Source organism: Atractosteus spatula, chromosome 3 (assembly GCF_055471065.1).
Source record: "Atractosteus spatula isolate fAtrSpa1 chromosome 3, fAtrSpa1.hap1, whole genome shotgun sequence".
Classification (NCBI taxonomy): domain Eukaryota; kingdom Metazoa; phylum Chordata; class Actinopteri; order Semionotiformes; family Lepisosteidae; genus Atractosteus; species Atractosteus spatula.
This window is the reverse complement of record NC_142708.1, coordinates 35,759,017-35,784,182: the sequence shown is the minus strand read 5'-3', so window position 1 is coordinate 35,784,182 and position 25,166 is coordinate 35,759,017. Positions and strand designations below refer to the sequence as shown.

At 35.2% G+C, this 25,166-nt stretch overlaps 3 protein-coding genes across 3 annotated transcripts in view; 2 read left to right on the top strand and 1 right to left on the bottom strand.

Moving 5' to 3' along the window:
- Positions 1–1,020: 1,020 nt before the first annotated feature.
- On the top strand, positions 1,021–3,279 carry LOC148837760 (molybdopterin synthase sulfur carrier subunit). Its single transcript, XM_088910299.1, has 3 exons — positions 1,021–1,134; positions 1,540–1,661; positions 3,153–3,279. The coding sequence occupies exons 1-3, from the start codon at positions 1,123–1,125 to the stop codon at positions 3,277–3,279; spliced, it is 261 nt and encodes an 86-aa protein (XP_088766425.1). The 5' UTR covers positions 1,021–1,122.
- Positions 3,280–3,834: 555 nt separating this feature from the next.
- Positions 3,835–15,786, top strand: mocs2 (molybdenum cofactor synthesis 2). Its single transcript, XM_088910298.1, has 4 exons — positions 3,835–3,955; positions 4,797–4,950; positions 12,839–12,962; positions 13,639–15,786. Exons 1-4 carry the CDS (start codon positions 3,835–3,837, stop codon positions 13,711–13,713), a joined length of 474 nt encoding a protein of 157 aa, XP_088766424.1. The 3' UTR covers positions 13,714–15,786.
- A 3,838-nt stretch (positions 15,787–19,624) lies between these two features.
- The window catches only part of itga2.2 (integrin, alpha 2 (CD49B, alpha 2 subunit of VLA-2 receptor), tandem duplicate 2), a 58,031-nt gene continuing 52,489 nt past the window's right edge, over positions 19,625–25,166 (bottom strand). The window contains exons 28-30 of the mRNA XM_088910297.1: positions 24,899–24,988; positions 24,428–24,544; positions 19,625–23,165 (exon numbers count right to left, since the gene is read on the bottom strand). Coding sequence (XP_088766423.1) covers positions 23,079–23,165; positions 24,428–24,544; positions 24,899–24,988 — 294 coding nt within the window. The 3' untranslated portion in view covers positions 19,625–23,078. The remainder of the gene's footprint in view (positions 23,166–24,427; positions 24,545–24,898; positions 24,989–25,166) is intronic.

Below are 25,166 nucleotides of genomic sequence, written 5' to 3'. Positions count from 1 at the left end.
GAAAATATGTTTGGCTTAATCTTGATTTCTCACCTAGCATTTGTAACTGTAGACTATTGTACTGAATAATTAAGTTTTGTTAACCAGAGAAAATCACTATCTTAAACTTTAAGCAGTGGTTCTCAACTCCAATCCTGGAAGACATAATTGAAGGTCTGTCAGGAGCAACAAAATAATTGGGGAAAACCTGTTAAACTACTCAAATTAAATCAATAGTTAAATTAAAACATTAAGCATGATGCAGAAATGAAAATCTTGAAGCCTTAATCTTCCAGGACTGGCAAGAAAAAATCCTTGTTTTGGAGTCAGCAAATTAGCCGTGAAAAATATCAGATGTTTTATGAATCTAATAAAACATGTGACCTTCTTGTTATGCATCTACACATTTTTACACTAGCAATCACAAGTGATCAATGAACTTTATAATCTTTAAAGTAGCACAATCCATTTAAGATTAATACTGCATGTGGTACAGGCTTCTTTAAAGTATTGTAGCCTTTCACTTCCTAGTAATATGGTTGCATAATTAAATCTGGAATAGTACTAGTGTAAATAACACGGTGCTGGTAATTGCTTCACTAACGAGATGACCCAGTACACTGCTAGGTACAATTTATCTTCCAGTGTCAAATACTCTACAAGAAAACACTTCCAAACTGCTTTGATAACATTTTGGTTCCAAGTCAGTATTTAAAGACATTGTAAATATTAAAAAAATGCATCTGCCAAAATATTAAAAATGTGTTAACACTGTTAATAATGTGTTTTATTTTGAAGGGGTCATGTATTTTGTTTTTTACATTATTATTACGCGATCATTATGGGTTTTTACCTCTTAAGGAATGGGAATAAGACTTACAATTTTACTTCGAAAGTCACTTTTGTCTGCTTACAAACATTTCAAGCTTTTAAATAAAACAAAATAGGTCAATAATACACAGCAGTCGCGCTTCAATTCCAAGCCTCAGAACTTAGTTTAACCTCCGACCTCCCATTTCCTGCTACGGCGAGTCAGATGACTGGGGAACTTGGAAGCAGTAGTGGAAGGGTTCAGACTTGGGGAGTGGGAAACAAGTAAATATCAAGTTTAATGTGTTAGTGAACTATAGAAAGACATCATTAATGAATACCGAGGTAGGTGTACTATCACACGTGTATTCAACCAGTGAAGCTCTTTTTTAAAATTAGTTCTTTCTAAATTTACAGCTATATATTTATGTCGGCATAAGAGTGTTATACACGCTCGTTGAGTGCTGGAAATTCTGTCTCGGTGATTGATACAGTCTTACAAGCCTGTATGTTTAAAGTCAAACTACTGGAGTAATGCATAAAGAAGTTTGTTTTATATTAGGGGAATACTGAATTAATGCCAACAGTGTAACCGTGGTGATTATATAATAAGCGTTGGAAAATGTGTAATGAGTATGATGAAATGTGAATTAAGTAGGATACTGTATTATAACTCATTTTTTTATCGAAGTCAAAATACGGTTATTCTTGTTATCAGCCACATGAAAGACATTTGTGTCTTTGTAATAGGTTTTGGTGCTGTATTTTGCTAAAAGTGCTGAACTAGCAGATGTGAGATCGGAGACTATTTCTGTTGCACGAGAAATAACGTCCTTGCAGCTGTGGGAAGAGCTGGTCAACAGACACCCCAGGTATGACGACATTGAATGATCTGAAATAGATTTCACCCTTTAACTCGTTTATAAGTTAATATCTTAACATTAAAGAAACATTGACAAGTCTGCAGTTGAATTTTCCTTTTCCTTAATGTTATTCATCTCACTATGTTTCACTATTTTCTTCAAACGTCTGGGAATATCGCATTTAAAAATAATTTACGGGCATCTACCTGTACCTGTCCCTAATCCTATTTTTCAGTTAGATGGAGGAATACTGTACCTTTATACATTTAACATTACTATGTACATCTCTGGTTATAAAGAAACTATAGAGCACATATTTATATGCATTTAACTGCGTTTAAAGCAATGTTTTGTTTCTTTCCCAATTAGGTCTGTTAAAGAGAACTGCAACACTTACTATATTTTGAGGTTAAAAAAATTGACATTGATGAGTGCATTTCAAACTTCAATGAAAGTAAAATGTATACAGTAACGTGTAAAACCTCCAATTTACATCACAAAATAGATTAAATTTCCAGGTATCTGCAGTGCCATATTCTGCGATTCAGAATGAGGCAACAAAATATCAGGTGATGTGAAGGGCCCTATTAAACTTTAAACAAGCAGGCTTGTGAATACATCTCTTTTAATCCAATAGAAATATTGCTCTTGACTTCAAGATGGTTTTGCCCACAAATACGTCTAGTTAACTCTGCATGCAGATCATGCTGTAACATTTCTGTGGTGAGATGTCTGTTGCACAACCTGTACTTATTCACTCGTATATCGCATCACATAAGTCGTTACGTTGACAAGTGAGCAGGAAGGGCAGCTTAACATTGCAATTTGCTCAATACCAACAGTTTGCGACAACATGGTGACTTAAAGTACTTTCACTAAGTTTACGATTTTGTGCTTTATTTGTACTTGTAAAACTTTTTCTATACTGTCAATGAAATTATTTTGTCACTGAGATTTAATAAATGGTCTAAGAAATTGGGACTGTAGTTCCTAGTTAATTCTCTGATTTTTTTCAAACTAATCTCTTAACATATTAGGGACAAGATATTGTAACGCATATGGCTGACATTACAGGTTGTGTGAGCCGGCTTACCAGCGCGGTGACATCACCGCCCTTCCCTGTGAATAGCAGGGACCTCAGCCGCTGGGCTGAGGGGAGATTTCCCTTTAGCTCAACTGGCTGGGTTCCTGTTGAGTGACGCCAGAGGCCCGGGTTCGAGTCCCCAGCGGTGGGGGGGGCTGAACTGAGGCGGCAGCGGCAAGGGTGCATACCCACGTAAACCCGAGAGCGCTACAATATGTTGTTTTTCCATAGTTCATTAAAAGATTACTTTCATAGACAAATGGTTGTTTGTTCTGCAAGGAATTATCATTATAAATTGGGGCTTCACCTCCTACCAGATGAGTGCATGTAAAGAAAACATAATGCAAATTTATTTGCAACAGGTATGTGTTTGCAGTAGTTTATTGGTGTCACGTTCCTCTGTATTGTATTCTTAGACTGTCTGCACTAAGGAACCAGGTGGTGCTTGCTGTACGTCAGGAATACGTGGCCCTTGAAGATCAGCTTCTGAGCCTTCGTTCTGGTGACGAGGTTGCTGTTATCCCTCCTCTCAGCGGGGGTTAGCTGTTAATCTCAAGTGCTGCCAGTAAGTCCCTAAGTGTTTGCTGGCTTGCCAGAATCTGCTGGGTATTACATTATTTTAAAATTTACAAGATGGTGTCCTGGTGTCCATTTCCTATTTGTAATGTATTTCTGGGACTTCCAGTCCAGTGTCCTATTAGAAATAGGTCTTTCTTTGCTATCTGGTGTTTCAAATGTAAATGCAGTTTTGAGTTTCTCTAAACTGATTGCAAGAGAGCCCGTTGACATAATAAATTAGTGTCTGCAGTTCTTTGCGGCTGTTCACTGGAAGCCATTCCAAGCTATATTTCTTCTGCTCCTTTAGCTGTCAGCAGTAATTTTAGACCACCTTCACAGGAATATTGTGCTAGAGTGGGTAAAACACCATATAAAGAAACAAAAGATGTTCAGGTAATGTGATTTACACCATTAGAGATTAAAAGTTAACATAGGTTCTCTGAACAGGACAAACGGCATTCTAAATAGTAATTCACATAACTGCATAGCTTCATTTCCATTGAAATACATGTTTATTGTATAAATATTTTTGCACAGATAATGAACAACTGTGACAGTGATGCCAAGGATCTTATTAAGCTGACGTATGACAAGCTGTCTTCTGATGCAGTTTCAGAGTCTGTGGTATGCCCATCATGTGGGGCAATATCCATGTTCATTGGTAAGTTCCAAGTACCGCATAATATAAAATCCTTATTATGTATAGCTATAAAAGATAAAGGAGGATGTGTACTTAGGTTTAGAATGCTGGATTTATTGAAATGTCATAAGAGCTTAAATGAAACCTCTTCTTTTGGACCGGTTGTGCACACCTTCAATGGGTGGGCTCGTAGAGTCAGTAGGTGGTTGCAGAGCATATAAATTATATCCAAAAGGTCAAAATGTAATAGAAAAAAATGATGGGAAATATACTTAGTTTTTATCAGTATAATGCAAATAATTTTGCAAGTGTCATAGTTTTTTGGAAATAGCAGCTGTCTGTCCCAGAGCACTGCATCAGACTGTTTACTGAGAATAATCTGGAGTCTTTAAGTAATAAAAGTTTCTTTTTGGGTATTGCTCGAGCTACTTATTGTTTTATCTTATCTTTTTTGTAGCTCAAACAGAGCTGACAGGTGAGACAAATCGGTTGTCTATAAACCTTTGTAAGAAAAGTACTATAAGAGTTTGCAGGAGTTTTAAATGTTGCATGCAGTTCTGATGTTTTATAGAAATAACCAAACACTCTTTGAACAAATGATCTGAGGAAAAAAATGTGTTACTGAATTTAACCAGAGTCTAGTAATTTTTAGTCCTGTGTGAGATGGCCTTTTCAATCACTCAATAACATGATTATACTTCCAGTGTATTTTTTACCTTGGTACATTTGTTTTTGGTATTAGTTCAAGAAAATATTTTGTGTATGTATCCACTGCTGAACCTTGGGGATGTCCGTTCAAAATGACCCCCTAACTTTCCTATTCTGCAGAAGTCTTTAAATTCTGGGTGCTTTCTTGTGTCAGGGACAACACGAAACAACTTTGAAGGAAAGAAGGTGGTTCAGTTGGAATACGAAGCATATATTCCAATGGCGGAAGCACAGCTCAAGAAAATATTCAGTGACATAAGAAAGAGATGGCCATCTGTGAGGCATATTTGTGTTCATCATAGACTGGGGTAAGGGTAATCCAGGAGGTAAAACATTTATGAATATCTGTGTAATTGTATAGAAAAAATGATAATTGCTATGCAAAATGTTTCAGTAAATAATAAAATTTTAAAAATAATTCATGCACTGCTGTGTCGTCAGTGCCTGTCATGCAAAACGCCTGGGTTAGATTCTGGCCAATTTTATGCTGTTTATCATAGTATGGTAAATATTACATTAATATTAAAAATAAAAGTAAGACTGTTTAACAAAGCAAAATTATTCAGTCACATATACATGTATAAAAATACTTTATTTTTATAAAGTTTTTATACTTTATTTTTATGGCTTGTTATGTATGTAATGTGCTTTTTTTAGGCTTGCATATGCATTAAAATAATCTATTTTATCTTAATGCTAATTTCAGTAATAAGTAATTAGGAAACAGATAATTTTATTTTAGATTTTGATTATAAAAATATAATTTACACGTACTATAGTGGCTTTAAACCCATACATTATCATACTGTATTTACTGTATATACAGCATATTTATATACCAGTTATATCATATTGCCATTGATTTACTTGTTCGGTACTGTATGGTCATCTGCACATGACTTCATGTGATTCATGTGTGCATTATTTCTTATATTTTACTACAGATTATTATTTATTTGACTATTTATTACAGAAAAAGTCTTTATTTGTTAGAAGTACAGCACATTCACTGTCTGGGAATTGAACCCAGGACCTTCTAGCTCGCAGGTGAAACTTATTCTGAGGCTGTATGGTTTATTTAAAAAGCAGAAGGAAACATTTCCTTTGTAGCATGTAGTAGTTTTTAAATGTTGGCCTTGTGAATCACATATGTGAAAAAAGACCAATTTCTGACCTGCCCCACGTGCATATCACGTGAACTGATATCCTCTCATTATCAAAGAGTACTATGCACTACAAATAAATTAGCTGCAATATAATACAGTCTGTACATAAATACAGCATGCTGAATGTACAGTAAATACAATGATACTCTATGGCTTTTAAGACACTACAGTACAGTATGTGTAAAATATTTTTTATAATTAAAATCTAAAATCAATTATCTGCTTCCTAATTGCTTGTTATTTAGATGATATATTTTTATATCATTGGCTGAGTAATTTTGCTTTGTGAAAACCTAATACTTTCACTAACGTCCAACCTGCCACAGGTGCCACCTATTGTGAATCACATAGTGGAATTGCACCACGGTATGGTGCAACATGGGGAAGCCAAACATGGCAATCGGTTTTGCTTGTGCATTCTGAGTGGCTGCATCCGTAGCTTAGTTAACATTTATGTAACAATGCATCCTGGGTTATGATTTAGTTATTCAGTTAAGACCTGTTATGCTTGTACAGTTGCAAGAAAAAGTTTGTGAACCCTTTGGAATTACCTGGATTTCTTCATTAATTACTAATAAAAATGTGGTCTGATCTTCAACTAAGTCATAATAATAGACAAACACAATCTGCTTAAACTAATAACACAAACAATTGTACTTCTTGTCAACATTGAACACATTGTTTAAACATTCACAGTCCAAGCTAGAAAAAGTATGTGAACCCTTGTATTTAGTAACTGGTAGAACCTCCACCAGACGTTTCCTGTAGCTGCTGATGAGACTTGCACAACGGTTAGGAGGAATTTTAGACCATTCTTCCTTACAAAACTGTTTTAGTTCATTGATATTTCTGGGATTCCTCGCATGAACAGCTCTCTAGTCGTGCCACGACATCTCAATTGGGTTGAGGTCTGGACTCTGATTTGGTCATTCCAGAACACAGATTTTCTTCTGTTTAAGCCATTCTGTTGTTGATTTACTCCTGTGTTTCGGGTCATTGTCGTGTTGCATCACCCAGTTTCTATTAAGCTTCAGGTGACGGACCACTACCCTGACATTCTCCTGTAATATTGGTTGGCATTGGTAATCACGGTTGGCATGAGGTTTTGGTGTGCAGTGCTTTTTTTCCTCCAAACATAGCATTGTGCGTTTCTGCCGAAGAGTTCAACTTTTGTCTCATCTGTCCACTGAACATTGTCCCAGAAGCGTTGTGGAACATCCAGGTGTCTTTTGCAAACTTGAGACATGCAGCAGTGTTTTTTTGGAGAGCAGTGGTTTCCTCCTTGGTGTCCTTCCATTAACACCATTCTTGTTCAGTGTTTTTCTTATAGTGGACACATGAGACTTTGTCAAGTTCAAGAGATTTCTGCAGGTCCTTTGCTGTTACCCTAGGGTTCTTTTTCACCTCCGTCAGCATTGCACGCTACACTCTTGCCGTAATCTTTGCAGGATACCCACTTCTAGTGAGAGTAGCAACAGTACTGAATTTCCTCCATTTGTAGACAATTTGTCTCACTGTGGATTGATGAACACCCAGACCTTTCGAAATGCTTTTGTAGCCATTTCCGGCTTTATGCATCTCTACAATTTTTTTTCTAAGGTCCTCTGATATTTCTTTTGATTTGGGCATGGTTCACATGAACGGCTCTTTCTTGGGAAGAGCAGACTGTTAGTAACCAACCTTTGTGTGCCTTTTTTGTAGGGCAGGGCACCTCCAACCCACACCTCCAATCACATCTAATTGATTAGAACACCAGACTCCAATTAGCTTTTGGAGAAGTCATTAGCCTAGAGGTTCATACTTTTCCAACCTAGGCTGTGAATGTTTAAACGATGTGTTCAGTACTGACAAGAAGTGCAATTGTTTGTGTGTTATTAGTTTAAGCAGATTGTGTTTGTCTATTATTGTGACTTAGTTGAAGATCAGACCACATTTTTTAATTAATGCAGAAATCCTGGTAATTCCAAAGGCTTCACACACTTTTTTTTTGCAACTGTTTCTTATGAGCAATGCTTATATGTGACTGTTGTGCCACAAAATAATGTTAAAATAACCAAAAGATTTAAGTGCTACACTAAGTTATCACAGTCTCAGTTCTTGTATGTCTCAAAGAAAAGCATAAGAAAATAAATTATAAGAAAGAAAAGGTTAGAAAGATGGAAAGACTCAAAGTGTTTGAGTGGGTAAGGAGTGAGTATATTTAATTTACTTTCTTGATAGTTATTATAGTACAGTAGAGCTGCATTTATGATAGTAATAAAAATAAGATATAAAAGTAAACAGTGTGCACCCATAAGATTGAAAAAACTAACTATAATACATGGTAAGCTACTGTATATAATCATAACAATTTTCTAATGTATTTGTGCAATAACTTGAATTACTCTTTTTGCTACCAATAATTACAGTATTTCTAAAAATGTTAAGTTAAAATAAAAGTGTACAGTTTTGTGAGCCACAGAACCATACCCTGTTTTTCGTGCATACCTCAAGGAACCTAATCCTTGCAAATAACTTATTGTATGTAAAAACTGTAGTTGGTGAAATTTCTTTTTTGTCAGACCTTGGGTAGAACTTAATTTTTTTGTAATAGTATTCTGCAGAATACCAAGTGCCCCATCAAGCTGTTAAACGGGTTTGGAAGGCAACCTTATAGGTAGAGTATAGCCTTTCTGTTAGATTAAATCTTGCATGTGTTCTGTATGATCTATTTCCCTATTTGGATTGTGATGCTGCGAGGGGTGTTGTCCTAGAAGCATCATCCAGTTCACTGAGACTTTTGGCCTTGCTAAGATGATTGCGAGAGAATGCCACAACTCAAGATGGCATCAGCCAGCAATTGCTAGAACAGGGAACAGCTGTGTGCCCTGTTCTTGCCTATATAAATCAGCTATCGAGCTGGTAGTGAGTTCATCCAAGCAACTTGGAAAGAGTACAGGGTGAGAGAAGGCTGTTGCATCCAGATCGCTGTGTATTGATGTAGCGTTTGCATCAATCAGAAATTGGAGGAAGGAATACAGCAAGACCTGAGACTGAAGAGAGGAAATGAGCCAAGCTATGGGAAGACATGAGCCTAGAGAGAAAAATCAGAAAGACTTGGGACTGGAGGAAAAACGTGAATGGTATATCAAACCCTGCTAAGATTAACGGAGCATGAGTTAGTAAAGCCATTGTTTGTGTATTTTGTCTGAACGGTATTCTCAACAGACGATTAAAAATGGCCACATTAAAAATGGAACTTCATGGCCACAGGATAACTGTCTCATCTGTTTAGTGAGGGAAGCCTAGAAGTTAGTTAGGAACTCAAATAAAAGCTAAGTTTTGCTTTTATTTTAATAAAATTTTTCCAAAAATAAATTTTTATTTAATTTTTCCATTTATTCCGTAATTAAAATAAAAACAGTTAGCTGCCTGACTGTCTTCTGGTGTGTCTGTGTGATGTGTCCCATCTATATTTTATGCTCACGCATTCCCATGCAGCATTAGAGGACAAAAATTAAACAAATTTCTCATTTACAATAAGCTTGTATGCTTTTTGGATGATGCAGTATTTGCCATTTATTACTGGGAAGGGCAATTGTGTGGGGTTTAAATGTAATACTGATGTTGGCAAGAAGCCTCAAGGAATTGCATATCCTGACCATATAACTATTATTGTCTGAGATAAATTATTTTTAAAACCCCTTCCAAATGTGTTTAAACATTTCACAGTGGTCTCTGCTACTGAAGAGTATTTCATAGAGTGCAGATAACCTGTATCTTCTTAAATAACACAGTTCATGCAGATTTTCACTGTTATTGTAAAAGAAGTAAAATGAGCAAATTGCATTTGTATCAATTTGTCATCCATAACTAGATAAAATGTCAGACATAGATCCATTGTTTAATATTGTTTTTGTACAAATAGCTGATTGTAAATATGCCTTTCTCAGTGGATTTGCTGTAGGAGTTGCTCTGCCATTTATTATATTTTTTGGAGAAATGAGTGCATCTTGTGATGGTCAGCTTTTTCCAGGGGAATAATTACGGCATGTGGGTGTGGCAGGCTTTCATTTCCCAGAGTCCCTCTTTCCAGTGTCAATCTCAGCCTTTTGTTTTGTGTTATTTGTGATTTAACAATGTTTTGACTATTATAAGTGTGGCCAATGACAAATTGCAGGATTTGCAAAATGTTACATCTAATGTTGTATGTTCCTCCAGGTGGAGTTTCCTCATAGTTTCTAATTATGTAGAAAATTATAGTTCCTGTACTGATGTACCTGAGGATTGTTGAGACTAGAATTCATGCAGGGAGTTAGAGGATAACTATTGAGCTGCATGGTAGGACCCTTGAAGGTCACATGATTAAGAATTTTTTGTCCATTGAACAGCCTGCCTTGTCTTGCAAAGAATGTTTGGTCTTGAAGTCATCCATACAAAGTAGACTCTCATAACTTCTTATAACAGAAACATTATTTTAATGTCAGACCAAAATCACATACATTATGAAGCTGGAAACATGTAGGTATATAAACCAAACTCCACATTTATATATATATTTATATACGTGTGTGTGTGTGTGTGTGCATTTATATTAAAAGCTTTTCTGTAAAAGTGGTAATTTTACTTACTTCAATATTATACTGACACGCTGCAATGTCAGCAGTTGTCAGGCAGCCCATTATAGATTGCCACACTGCCTCAAGGCATATGTAAATACAGACAGTGATGTCATTTTTAAATATGTAATGAACAGATTGGCTAGGGAGATGGAGATCTCACATGACAGGAGCATACAGTATCAATTAGTTTTATTCATGAAGGCTACTCTTGTTGACAGATTGTAACACCCCTTGTTTAGTCCTCTCTAGCATGTATGACTGAAACTGGTGCAGTTCATAATAGAAGAAGGTGAGGAAATACAACCAAACTTCAAAACAGATATCAAGATACTCATCACAAATACCATTTAAATTGAGTATTGATCCAGTATAGATATTTAGAATTACCTTGTTGCAAGTTTAAGAGGTAGTTTTGTTAAGATCTTAATGTGACTACTTTATCCTTTTTTTTGTTTAATCTCAAAAACATATGAGCAGCTATATGCCTTGTTTCCATAATTATTTTCCATACTGTATGAATTTTTAAGGTTGTACGCAAACATTTAGGCACCCCTGGTCAAATTGCATGTTTCACAATATCTAAGTGAAAAGATGTTAATGCAACCTCTGCAGGGTACAAACTTAAACATATTTCTGAACATTTTAATGTGCGGTTACCATTTATTTGCTGAGTTAAACAGAATGAGAAAAATAAAATAGTGAATGTGGCATGTGCAAAAGTTAAAAATTTGATTGACTCATTAGGCCTTAAATTAAGCCAGGGGAAGACAATTCCAGAGTTGAGTAAATATGTGGACCTTTCTAACCTAAGATATTGTGTGTACTCTCAGCTCAGCTCCTCTGAACAGCTGACTGAGGACTTACTAAGCAGAGAGAGGTTATACAAAGATATTTGAATGCTTCCAGCTTGGAATTTCCACTGTCAGAAACCATTAAGAAATAGAAGTTAAGGGGAATGGTTGAATTCAAGGCAAGATCTAGAAGACCCAGAAAAACATCTAAACTGGTTGGATATACTGTACAAAGCAGAACCCACTTGTCACTGCAGAAGGGTTTAGCTCACACCGGAGTAGTGGTCCAGAAGTCCACAGTACACTGTTGCTTACACAGAAATGATTTGCATGGAAGAGTTCTCAGAAGGAAACCTTTTCTACGCCTCATCACAAAAGGCAACTATTGTATGCAAAACAATACTTGGATAAGCCAGAAACTTTTTGAAACAGTGCTGTGGACTGATAAAACAAAAATTTAACTTTCTTGTCAGAACCACAAAAGATACATTTGGACAAAAACATCTGAAGCATTTGAAGATTTCTGTCAAAGCACACGTTATTAAGTACTGACTGACTGAGTGCTCAAACTTTTGTACAAGTCACATTCACTGTTTTATTTTTTCAATCTGTTAAATTAAGCAAATAGTACACATTCTACTCCACATATTCAATGCAGAAAAAAGAAGTAAATGGATATTCACTATAAAAGAAAATTGGAAAATACATGATTGCATTAGTAATCGGAACCTTTCCTGTGGCAAACCCATCTTAAAGTTTTTAATAAATTAAAATGTATGCAAATGTTGTGTAATTTTACAAAAATGTTTTGTCATTTTATAAAATAGAACACCGTAGAATACTTTTGGAAGGCGCTGTACACTGTATTTTAATTTAAAAATATTAATCAATTTTTGATTGTGTGTACATACCTTTAGAAGCCCAAAACTAAATTTGCTGTTTCCAATTAAATGGATCATATAAGCAACTGCAGATTTTATACTGTGTTATGTGGGTCATGTTCTGTGTTAAATACACTTAGAATTATAGTAGTACTTTACAAAAGTAGACTTATTATTGCAATGGAAGAGTATTTCACTATCATTCTATGTAATATTATTTACTTTTGTATTTGTTTTGTTTTTTTACTTTTCTTTCTACTTGTTCCTCTGGTGCAGCTCCCTGCTCAAACATCCATTTAAATTTAATATTACTGACCCCAATGACAGGTCTGATTGAAGTGTACCTCAGTGTATTTACTGTATGTTATCTCAAGAAACAGTTGTCTGGGAAAAATCTGATGGACTCCTGCTTTGCATCCGTTGCTTTCTGAGATTGGCTCCAGCTTCCCTGCACTCCTGTATGGAAAGTGGTTAGGAAATGGATGGATTACTGGATTGCACCTGGTCAATTGTACTGTATCTCTTGCTAAAAAAATGAAAACCTGGACTTGTTCATGGTATTGGAGCAAATGCTTCGCTCTTGGTTGAGTCTGTTTAGCAATATTGTTGAAAGTCAGATTGAATAGAAAATGTGATTGTCAGTTCTAAATAATACAATAATATTGCTTCCCATTGTAGACATCATAAGAACACAGTGGTAATGGAAGTTCCAAAGAAGTGGTCTAAATTTGTCTGAGTTTTGTCTTTTGTCTGTTAGGGTGGTGCCAGTTATGGAAGCCAGTGTCATCATAGGCATCTCTTCAACACACAGGAGTGAATCTCTTGAGGCAGTGAAATACTGCATTGATGCATTAAAAGCAGCTGTACCAATATGGAAAAAAGTAAGTGAGCTTCTTGGTATTCAATTAAAAGGTCAGTTTCAGATGTGATGTTCATGTGGACATAAGTTATGAGTCTATGCTTAAAGTTGAAGTTTTATTTATAAAGGAACATTAAATACAGAGTTTGTCCCAGTTAATAATACATATTTTGTTTTAAATGTTTTATTTCCATTTATAAAGTGTTTAGATATAATAGGACTAAAATCATTTCTGTCTTTGTTTACTTGTTGAAAGCAACATTTATGGCAAGGGCATAATGACCGTACTATACCATGAATTTACTGTTAGACACTTGTGGGCTCTTTCATACATAAAATCCACTTCCAGAGACAAACCAACAAGTTACACAGAGTTGAATGAACAGTAATTTGGAGCCCAAGCGGTGTTTAATTCCAACCGGAACACTAAAACAAAAAATCATAATTGAAAAGTGTTCTAAATCGGTTGTACAATATTAACAAGATAAGGTTATGAAAGATTTCTTTCTGCATTGAACATGATTAAAAAATGTCTGTTTTACATGCTGTATATTCATTAGCCAAACCACATGCTTTGAAGTAAGAACAGATTTTGTGAATGTTCAATTTTTCTGCTAATTTTATATCCCCTCAAGATAGGCCCCTATGTAGTATGTTGAATGCTGGTCATTTTTCTCTAAATGATCCTTTCATTTTAGGAGATCTATGAAACAGAGGGTTCCTCTTGGAAGGAGAACAAGGAGTGTCTTTGGGGAAGAAATGAAGTAAAGTAGCAATGGACTATGGACAATAGGACTTTCAAGAAGTGGAAGATTGCTTCCTCCACTGAATTATTCGAGACATTCTTTATAAAATTCAATGCTACAGATAGCCTATTTAGTTACGCAGGATGATTCTGAAATGATTTATGATAAATATGCCAAAGACTATATTTTCTCTCTGAATATGAGATATGAGGTGCAGATTAAAAACAGTCTTTTTACACTAATGTTTTCCTTAAGTAGAGAAAATAATAATAATATGGTAACATGAACAAAATTATGGTAATGCATGATGCTATTAAAGATTAAGTGTGAATACAGAATGAACAATACTTTAGTGGTGTCTGAACAGTGCTTTTTTTAGAAGTATATCTTTAATGAAGTTGAAGGATATTTAAATTAAATATTTAATTTAGCTGAGTTGTAGGGAGATTGTAACTGTCAAAATGGTGTCTACTGTAGATAAGCAGAACAAAAATGCACTTAAATGCATGAAACTCTAGTCACTGCTACAACAAAAAATCAAAACAGTTAATGAGGATGTAGACTTTTTATAGGCACTGTAATGCAGTCACATTCTCCTCTATTCCTTTTGCGAGATCTTGTGACAAATCAGGTTCTATCCTGCTGGTGCCCTCTCATGCTAGCCATTCACTACTCTTCACACAGGGATATCTCAAACATATTGGGACATACTTCCTCTTAGAAAGGACCTCTCTTCCTGGATGTCTGCGTGGGCAAAGGTGATGCCAAAGTTTCTCTGTCCATCTTGCTCCTGAAATGGTTTCACACAGTGTGCCCTTGCTCTCTGACACCATCCCACATACGCAACTGATAATTTCAGGAGCAGTTAGCACTAAAGGATCACAAAGCTTTCTTCACTGGCACTAGTCTAGGTCTGTCTCTTTCGGTTAACAGAGGTAGATGTCACCAGTCTGGTTTTCTTTTTTTTAACAATATTTACAAGCTGCCAAACCTTGTCTCCATTGATGGCAAATTCTCAACAAGTTGAAGCATGTTCAGAGCTCAGGTGCTGAGATATTAACCAAAATTAATATGAATGAACATATACAACCTGTTTAGCTTCTTCGCACTGGCTCCCTGTGGAAGTTAACTCTATATGTACTGTTGTTTATACTTTTCAGACTATCCCTTCTTTCCCTAAATGAAGCTCTGAAAAGTGGGAGACTGCTTTCTGTTCTGTTGCTTCAAGCCTGTGGAATGAAGCCCACATCAGGTCTTGCAAGTCAGTCTGCACTTGCGAAACCCTGTCTTAAAACTCCCTTCATACTCTAGCTTTTAATTGTTTAATTTATTATATTGAAGATACCCAATATAATATTTTTTGTTATTACAACCTATCAGATTAGGATTCTGTCACCTCTGATCCTATATGGCTATGGGTGCTTAGATGTAGAGAGAACCAGAAATTCTTGCACTCCTGACACAGGAGGAGTCAATATTATAAACGAGAAGAGCTTTAAGTTATTACACACTGGTAATTTATTTGCTCTGTTTTTGTAGACTGCAGCTCCTTTTTCTGAGATGGTCATTCAAACTTAGAGAAAGAGGACCACTTGTAAGTGTAACTCTGATTTTCAAGTAATGTATTTTTCTCACCAAATTGTCATGTGGAAACCCATGGAGAGCGATTGCAGTCTGATTTATGGTGGGCATTGGCGCCCTCACACGGGTAAAAATGGTGTTACAAGCCTCTCAATACTTCTCAACAAAGTTGTCACACATGCCTATTACTCAGGGAATATCAAGCAGTGTCATGTAGTTTATTATCTGCGAACAGGGTGGTGGTAGTTGATAAATTTGATAGTATTTGCTAAAGTGTTACTTTCAGCAGACAGATTTCAAAATAAATTATAAAGGGGATTCTTATATCCACCAAGTATTGCCCAACTCTTATCAAATAATGCTTATACTGTATGAAAATCAGCATTTTGGAGATAATGGAGGTCTCTAATTTTACTGTAAACAATTGTACTGTAAACATTTGTACAGAACAAAAATTCTAAGAGCTTTGAGAAGCCACCTTTAATGGTGCTACATAAGATAAAGTTTATTATTTTTACTGTATAAACATTTGGCTGATATTTCAATGGATAAATTCAAGCTGTGCATGTGCAAAGAAAGAACTTTATAAACACACCCCACAACGATCTTCAAAGGCATTGCCATAATAAGTCTAGTGTAGAATAAACAGTCAAACGTGAACCAGAGAACACATGTGGAAACTATGTGGAAGTGCATGTAAAACCAACAACAGAAGACACTTTTAAATCCTTGGATTTACTAAAATCCAAAAGTAGCTAAAAGAAGCAGATAGGCTGATCTGATAAATCTCACAAATGAGCTCCACTGAGTGTTTCACTCCGACTTCTATGGTTACAAATTGAGAAGAAACAGAGGTGTGTGCCCAAAACAATATGTACTGTATCTAATAGAGCATCCCTGCAGCAGCTTTACTACAAGAGACAACAAAACCTACTCTATGAACCAAATCAGTATATCGATAGCAGAGGAATGTATTATTTCAGTCAGTCTGATACTTTGCTACTCCAAAAATATCAGGAAATAGAGCTATAACAGTACAATTCTAAAATAAAAAAATGAAATGCTGTGCCACACGGTAGGAGCAGATGTACAGTAGGCTTTTCCTCTGCAGATGAGTTGAAGAGATGGGATGATCTTCATCCTGGCTAGGTGTAACAGGAAATTCCAAGAGATTTTTGTACCAAAGGAACACACTTTTTGCTCTTCAATAATGTGGTGAGAACAGCAAAGAAGAGCGATATTGCCACAATGGTTAAGAATTAGGTATCAAGCTTTGTATTGAAGCAGTTTAAAAGTGAAGTTACAAGGCCTGTCCTTGTGTGTGACAGGGCCATCATACATGATATGCCCTCTTGACTTCACAGGGCTTAGTGGTGGCCAACAGAGCTAGTAATTTTGTGATAAAGGTCAGCTTTGTATAATGCTAATAGCATCGAATGGTGGCCTTTCAATTTTGCCAGATGGGGTATACAGTAAGATGGTTTATCTCCTTCACCACTCCAGTGATGTCTTGGATCCATCTCTGAGCTGCCTGGTTGACACAGTATAAGTCCCCTTAATTTTCTTTTTCTTGGAGGAAAAGGCAACCATAATCATCTCCTCCGTCGGCTGAAGCTAAGACTGCTGTTTCCCAGAGAAGAAGATTGCTTTGACATCTGAAAAGAGAATGATCTGCGTATACTCCCCAGTTCAGATCACAATAAAAAAATACAAGTGAATGGAATAATCTGTCAGAAATCCAGGGCAGTTGCCCCATTGTATTACAGAAAAGCAATCCATCAGTGGATTGTGATGCACAAAGGTACAGTTAAGCTTTCTTGTACACAAATTTCTGGGGGGAGGGGTAGGTGTGTGTATAGCTCCACTACACATGATTTTTGTTTCCTGGAAATTGCCTTCCCAAGGTTTTAAGTTTATGTTTAAATTTATCTTCTTCAATATTTGTTTTATTTTTTTTTTCTGTAACAAGACTGTGCCAGGTAAATTGACCTATAATCATAGTGACTTTCAATAACAATGGAGGAGATGTCATATGTAAGATGATTTATCCAAACAATTTCTGCTTGTGTAAGCTAAAGGTAGATTTTTCTTCTGTGTTTTCACAATCAAGTAACTTATACCAAATGTGCACCCCATTTTTGACCACGGATTAGAATAATGGTCGGCAACCAATTAGAAGTGTTGTGCCAAGAAATTGCTCATGCACTTGCTTTTACAGATTTGCAAGCCATTGATACTTGTTAAATGTGAATAACAGCCCTACTTTATATAATATAAAATAAAATAATACAATATTTTTAACATTTAATATTTAAATATAAATAATCTGAAATTAATACATTCATATTTACATTTTACCATTTAGTGTGAAAATACCTGTTCACAGAGGTACTGTATGTTGATCCAAATCACAATCTTTTAAACAGCAGTGTTTTGAAATCTTTGTGTATTTTCCTTACAAAGATATTGACTACTGAGACATTGTCTCATAATTCTGTTTAAATGATAAACTGAAGGGTGTGAAAACATTCACAAATCACCCTCAACAAAATGCAAGAAGTTTGACATCTCTAGGTGGTTTTGTTGAGATGCTGTTGAAGGACCAAAAAAATGAAAATCAAGAGAATATTGAACTTCTATATTCTCTTGAAAAATGTTATCAGTGGCACAGATTGTGAGCTTTCCCGTGAAAATGATAGGCTAGCCCTTCTAAAAATGCAGCTATAGCAGTACATTTCAAAATCTTCAACACCATCCATTGAAGCATTGAAAAATCCCTGTCATGGTTATCAAAGCTATCTGGTTTAATCAGAAAAGAATACTTAGCAAAAAAAAAAACATTCGAAATCCTGAAAACTGGAAGAAAATTCTTATTCCACTTTTTCGCATTTTCACATTCAATTATTTTCTGTTTTTTATTTTTAATATAGTAAAATGTGTGGATTTTTTTTCACTTTGACATTATAGAGTACTTTGTGAGTGGCAAAAATTATCAGTTAAATACATCATGGTTCATTGCAGTAACACAATAAAATGTGAAAAAGTTCAAGGGGGGGGTGAATACTTTTTATAGGCACTGTATGCATGCTCCAAACACTGATTGTGCACTGATTTTAAAAGTTCTTGTTGAAAATAGCGGAACGTTGAGGTGTCAATGTCCAGAGCAAAAATGACAAGTTTTGCAAGAAATGCCTTCCAAGTTTCAGAAAGACTCATAACAGTTTAATCTGTACCCTGCAGACGGCTGAGTTCATTCATATGCACCCCACTTTTGATGTTGCAGTTTGGGCTCATTTTGACCCTTTTCTGACAAAAAAGATCTTAACTGCATCACAACATGGCTTTACACATTGACAGGAGTTGCACAGTCAACAATGTTTGCCTTTTACACTTAAGTTGTAAATGTTTTCAGCAGCATAGATGATATTTCCTGTGAAAAATAATGCAGTAAATAACCCAAGTGAATCGTTTTGTTCCGTGCCAATGAGCTTTCATTGTGTAGCATGTTGTAGAGAATTACAGAACAATAAGGGATAGTTTTTATCATTTTTAAATGAACTTCTTTGTGACTTATTAGACATTTATTGCATTTGCCATTAAAAAGCCATTTGTGTGCCTACATTTGACATGTGCCTTTGATTGCTGACCCCTGGGTTAAAGTCCTCCATGATCTCTGAGGGGCAAGCTGCTTTATTAACAGAAACAAATAAACTAAAGCAGGGAAGCACATACTGTATACACGTGTAATTTTTAGGACTGGTTCTTCACAAAAGGAAAGACTTGGAGTTCAGTAATAAAAGATAAAACTATCTTGAGCCAAATCAAATCCTAACTAAAACAGATGACTGAACTGCTCTATTGACATAAATGATAAAATAAAATTTTAGTACAACTTTCTATCACAGACACCACCCTGAATCCACAAGAGAAGAAGTGAAGTACAATTATTTTCTGTACATATTCGCTTTGCTTGTTTGGAATCTCATTCTCATGTGCACTCAGTCACTAATTCTCTGTTGCTTTATATCCCCACTACCTTCCTTTCTCTCCCTCACACCTGAAAGAGATGAAACATTGTGTTTCTCCTTTCTACCTTTTCAGCATGGAATTATCTTTTAAATGCTTTTCCAGGTCCCACTAAACATGTGTAACTTATGGGATCAATTACTTAAGGGATAAGTAAGATATATTTAAATTATTGTTTAGCAGAGGCATTTTGGGAATTTTTTGAGGTACATCGTTAGCATTTGGGTTATAGATGCAATAAAAGTTGTTAGAACATACATCTCATATTACAGTTTTGAATATACTTTAGCTCGTTTCAGAGTTCTACAAATAAAGACACCAACAATCCCAGATTCTTCAAAAATGTTTAATCATTGTGCACCAGTGAATAAGATAATAATGAACAAATAAAGAACCAGGTAATAACATATTTAAAAGTGATTTAAGTGATTAAAGCTTAAGAAAACTCAGAGTTAGTGTTGTTTTCTGGATTTCATTTTAGAAAGTCAGTGCAAAAGGCATATGTCCACAGAAGTCAACATTTTATCAGCAGAGTTTCATTAAGGATTCCTGGTCCTAAATATGCACAAAAATACTCAATAGTTTCTCCCAAAGAATTATTCAGACAATTATGTTTACAGTATAAAAGTACACTTGCCTTATATACATATGTGACTTGATTATGTACATTTTTAAATATAAAAGAAAAATACAGTGTGCACTTCAGTAGATGACTTTATCTTTAGAAAAAAGGGATGTTTTGTTCATTGCATTAGATAAAATGATTGAATGGCAGTCATTTGAAAGGAATTACCCACACTAGCAAGTAATCTAAGCCATTTAAAAGTAAGGTGTGTATTTCTAACATAAAGTACAGTATGTTAATTGTTCATTGGGATGGAAATGTGGTTGACTGCAATCTGTAAAGTGCTTGCCATGATTTATGACTTGTTATTCCCAGGTCTTCTCATTTCATATAAGGCATATTATTTTTACAGTCCACATATCCTACACAATTTTCTCTACCAACAAAAATCTAAATGGAATTAGTGCTCAGCTGAAATGAAGTATAATAATATACAATACAATATGGTGTACCGTTTTACCTTTGATATTAAAAGTAGTTTCTAAAAAATGGAAAAAAAATGGTCTTAATTTTCAAAAAATGTCAGCGGGATGAGAACTTTGTTTTTCCATCATGACATTCAATCTTGCTCATGTGCTGACTTCTATATACAGTATACAGTACCATATACCATCTATGTTTCATTATATATACAGTGCCTTGCTAAATTATGCACCCCCCTCTCAGTGATGTCCCATTTTAATTAAAAAAGATATAAACACATTTTTGTAAAGTGAATATTTTAAAATTAAAGAGGAATTGCATCCCCAATTCCTCAGACCGGTTATACAACGTAAATAAATTAACAGTACAGAAACATTTGACTAATTCCGAATTAAGCACAAAATCGTGAACTTTGTGAAAGTACTGTAAGTCGCCATGTTGACACAAACCCCTGGTCTCGCCACGGGTGAGAGTGAGAGCTCCCATGAACTGCGATGTGTAGCAACACCTTCCTGCTCACGAGTCACTGTACAGTAATGATTAATGTCATGCAATGTACGAGCCAAGGAGTACAGGTTGTGTAACAGACGTTTCACTGCAGAAATGTTCCAAATTGACCTGCATGCAGAGTTAACAAGTCAAAACTGTCTTGAAATTGAGACCCCTATTTCTATTGGATTAAAAGATATTTATTCAATATCCTGTTTCTTTACAATGTAATAAGGCTGCGCCATGTCACTGACGTTGTTGTCTGGTTCTAAATTGCACAATATAGCAATGCGCATACCTGGAAGTTTTGTCTTTTTTATAATGTAAATTGGAGTTTTTTTTATTGTGATATTAAAAGCACTCACCAGTGCTGATTCTTTCTAATCCCGAATTACAAAAATGCCCTTTAATGCTGAAACTGAAGATACTGTATGCTCAAACTGAAGAAAGTTAAATGTAAACAAAAGTTTGCAAAACAAAATGTAAATCTAAAATAATGTTGAATTCATCAACTGCATAAATTGACAAGCTTCCCTGTACCTGTTGATGGGAAGCAGCCCTATAAAGATTCTGTCAAACACTATGCCTGGCAGTAGGGGTGGAGCTAATGGGGTTTGTATCAGACATAATATGACATTTAACTTTTTTCACCTATAGATATGTTTTGATTGCAATAAGACATTTTGAATACATTATTTGTAATTCAGCAAAAAGTAACATCTTTGGAATGAGTTGAATACTTGTGCAAGGCACTGTATATTGTTACATTGAGAGTACATTTCCTATTCTATCCTATAGCTAAAAAATGTGCAGAGTGACTGAAAGTGAGGCTTGCACTTTAGTATCATTTTTCCACTGGCCCCTGACTCAATAGAACTCATTCATTTTTGCAACCTAAAGAGACAGGAAGATTTAAGAAAAATACTAATATGCTGAAATGCTACATCGTACGTCTGAAGAAAAAAAGCACTTAAAGTTTAAGATGGGGTTAAGATTACAGTATGTTTTTTTATGAATCTAAATGTAGATAAAAAATTAAAATGATGCACACTTACACATATATTTAGGCATGTTGATGTTCTTAATGCTTTTAACACTACAAAGTTAGACTGCCTCCAAGTCGTCGCATGAACTGTCGACCTTTGTTCAAAATTTAAATTACACTTCTTATATACTTCTTATATACAAGGCCAGTCAACCCTCACAGAAGTATGCGCTGTGCAGATAGCTGTCAGCTGGAATTGTTCAACTAATTTCACTCATTTTTTCAAGTATTTTAAAGACACATTTTCTTCTTGTCTTTGTAAATATTGTGTCTTTCAAAAGTATTCACCCTTCTTTGACTTTTTCACATTTAATGGTATTATAATATGGAATCATAATGTATTCAATTGAGATTTTTTGCCACTGATTAACACAAATTTTATTAGTATTTAATTAAAGAGGATCTGTCCAAGAAAGGTAAATACTTTACTGTAGCCACAATTTTTCCAAATACCTCACAGTCATATATAGATTAAAGTATATTTTCATATGCCAGCATATTCGGTAAAAAATGGATAACATCACACTAGTTGATTTGTACAGTAACAAGAGTAAACATACAGTAATTGATAAAAATGAATACAGATATCCTTTGCCTATGGATTAATTTAAAAATTAAGCAGCCTTGTGCTATTCCCAAACAGACTATGCAATACTAATACAAGACAAGAATATTTTTGTAATAATATGAAAAGGAGTATGAAGAGGAAAAGCAAGTAACAGTAAAAGCCATTGTTTCATGAGGATCACTGCACTGCAATAAGAGAGCACTAACTAAGAAAAATGTGCAGATTCATTTATAGTTTATGTGACATATCATAGGTGGAAAAGAAAACCTTATTTTCCTTTCTTTCTCCTTGCAGAAAGATTTCATACTAATTTACAAGCCTTGAGATAATATAGCATCTCCTATATTCGGCAATTTTTTGTTACTTGCAAGGCTCCACTTATAGACTCCAATTATAGGAAGCAGTTTGAAACATCTGACCTTTCACAGTTAGTTTTGTAGAAACAAGCCCACTGCATCCAGTAGTCTGGAGGCAGGGACAGGCAGATACCTGTTTATTTTCCACATGTTTCTGAGCAGATTACATAATTCTGAGCCTTACATAAAACTCCCTTTTGACCACATTAAAAGAAACAGTAAGAATTAAGATAGGTTCCATTGTTGTTGATCTCATTATCCTGTAAACCTACAGTACACTCATGATGCATTCCCCTGAAGTTCCTCATTCTCTGCATCTTCAGCATCCTTCATAAGCTGCTCATACTTACTTTTGAAGAAGCCAAGCTGGAAAAGAATTGGAAGGGAATATACTGTACAAGGTGGCACATTGCAATCAACAAGCATGACATAATGAAGGTTTTAGGACAGTGACACAGTAGTGTATCAAAGCTCTATATATTTATGTACAAACACAATAGTCAATATGCACAAATTTATCAAAGAAATTCTCTAACATTTCATGGGTTATTCAATTTTTAATTATAAAATGAGTAATGCCTCCGAGATGGCAACGTGGCATAGTGATTATCACTACTGCCTTGCAGTACTGGGGAGTTTGTATGTTCTCCCAGTGTTCACGTGGGTTTCCTCCAGGTGCTCCAGTTTCTTCCCACAGTCCACAAACATACTGATAGCTTAGTTGTTTGTGTGTCTGTGTCAGTATGTCCAGTCTACAAAGTGTTGTTCTATAAGCTACAGTATTTGTGTACAGTTAATGAATAGTTTAACTAATTATAACACTTTATCCTAATTAACCTGTCTGTGAACTTAAATGAGAAATCATCAAAACATCTCCTGAGTGAACTGCTTTCAAAGGCACCTGAAAATATATAGAACCACTATATTGTAATATCTTGATTTAGACCTTGCAAAACTGAAGCCTAGACAACATTCTTTGCATCATTGCCAGAGTTCTTATTTTAGAATACTAACTTTTGAGAGGGAACCCTAAATATTTTTTACCATTAAAAACCACGATGGTGTAAAGAAAAAAAGAGAACAGAAAATGATAGCTCCTTTTATTCTTTTTTATTTAAATAAAACAAGGCTTCACCTTGCATCAAAGCCAGGAAAACAAGGAAAACAATATTATAGTGCCATATATACAATATAGCTTGTATCGATTTCATTCCCATTCTCCCACCTGAAGAAGGCTCTACAGCTGAAACATTGTGTTTCTTTTCTTCTCTTTTCAGCATGGAATAAACTTTTACAGTTCCTTTGCAGCGTACGCATGCTGACGCAGCTACCTATCTAAACTACTCCAATATAGCTGTACAACTGCAGCTCTTGAGGGCCAGAATCCAGTAGATTTTCTTGAGGTCTTTAAATTATTAACACCCGAAGACCTTTGTAAAGAGTTAAACTGGCTCATTTAAAATAAACTCAATTTGGTCATTAAGAAAGTATGCAAACCAAGTGTGACAGCAGTTCTCCAGGATCAGTGCAATGATTTACAATTTAGGTGGAGTCACAGTTGTAGGACAAATAAAGTATTTATTTGCTTCAGAAACGTAAAATATATAAGTCTTATTAGAGTTCCTTACCTTCCACAAGATGAAAACTATGGCAGCTAGCAGGAGCAGCCCTCCAATTATACTGCCAACTATCACTCCTACTGGAACTTCTCCTTTTTCACCTGGTTTACTGATGGTAACTTGTATCTAGAGATTAGGACACAATTGGTCAGTTCTGATGTGGATAGCTGTTAGAGATTTTTATAAACAGCTTTATCAACTTTATTTCACAAGGTTATCCTCATCCTGAACCCAAATAGCAATGAATGTGGGCATGAGATTGTTGAAGCAGGCTTGTAATTCCACACATGGCCACAAAGTGTCATTGCAACCAAATAAGAATTGCCTTTACATGCACAAATATACTTATACATGAAAAGCAAATATTTTCAAGAGCAAATTAGACAGTCTTCAGCATCAACAGAAGTCTTTAACTATAGGAAAAGAATGGACTTTTCCTCTACAGTTACAGATTGTGCTGCTGTTAAACAGATAACATACCGGTAGCCTTTTCTGATTGATGATCAACAATTCTGGCTGTGAGGTTTCTATTTCTGCACTTACGGTAAGCTTCATAGACTGGAATGTTGACTGCCAAAAAACAAAATTAATATAATGTGTTAATGCATTGATACATTTTTTCAAACTGTAATATACACATTAACAATGCAGTCTTTCAAAGTTATGAATCATTTTTTTGCAAAAGATGGATAACAAATTTGAACAAGTTAGTAACAGAATCTATATAATACATAAAAAATGCAGTCTC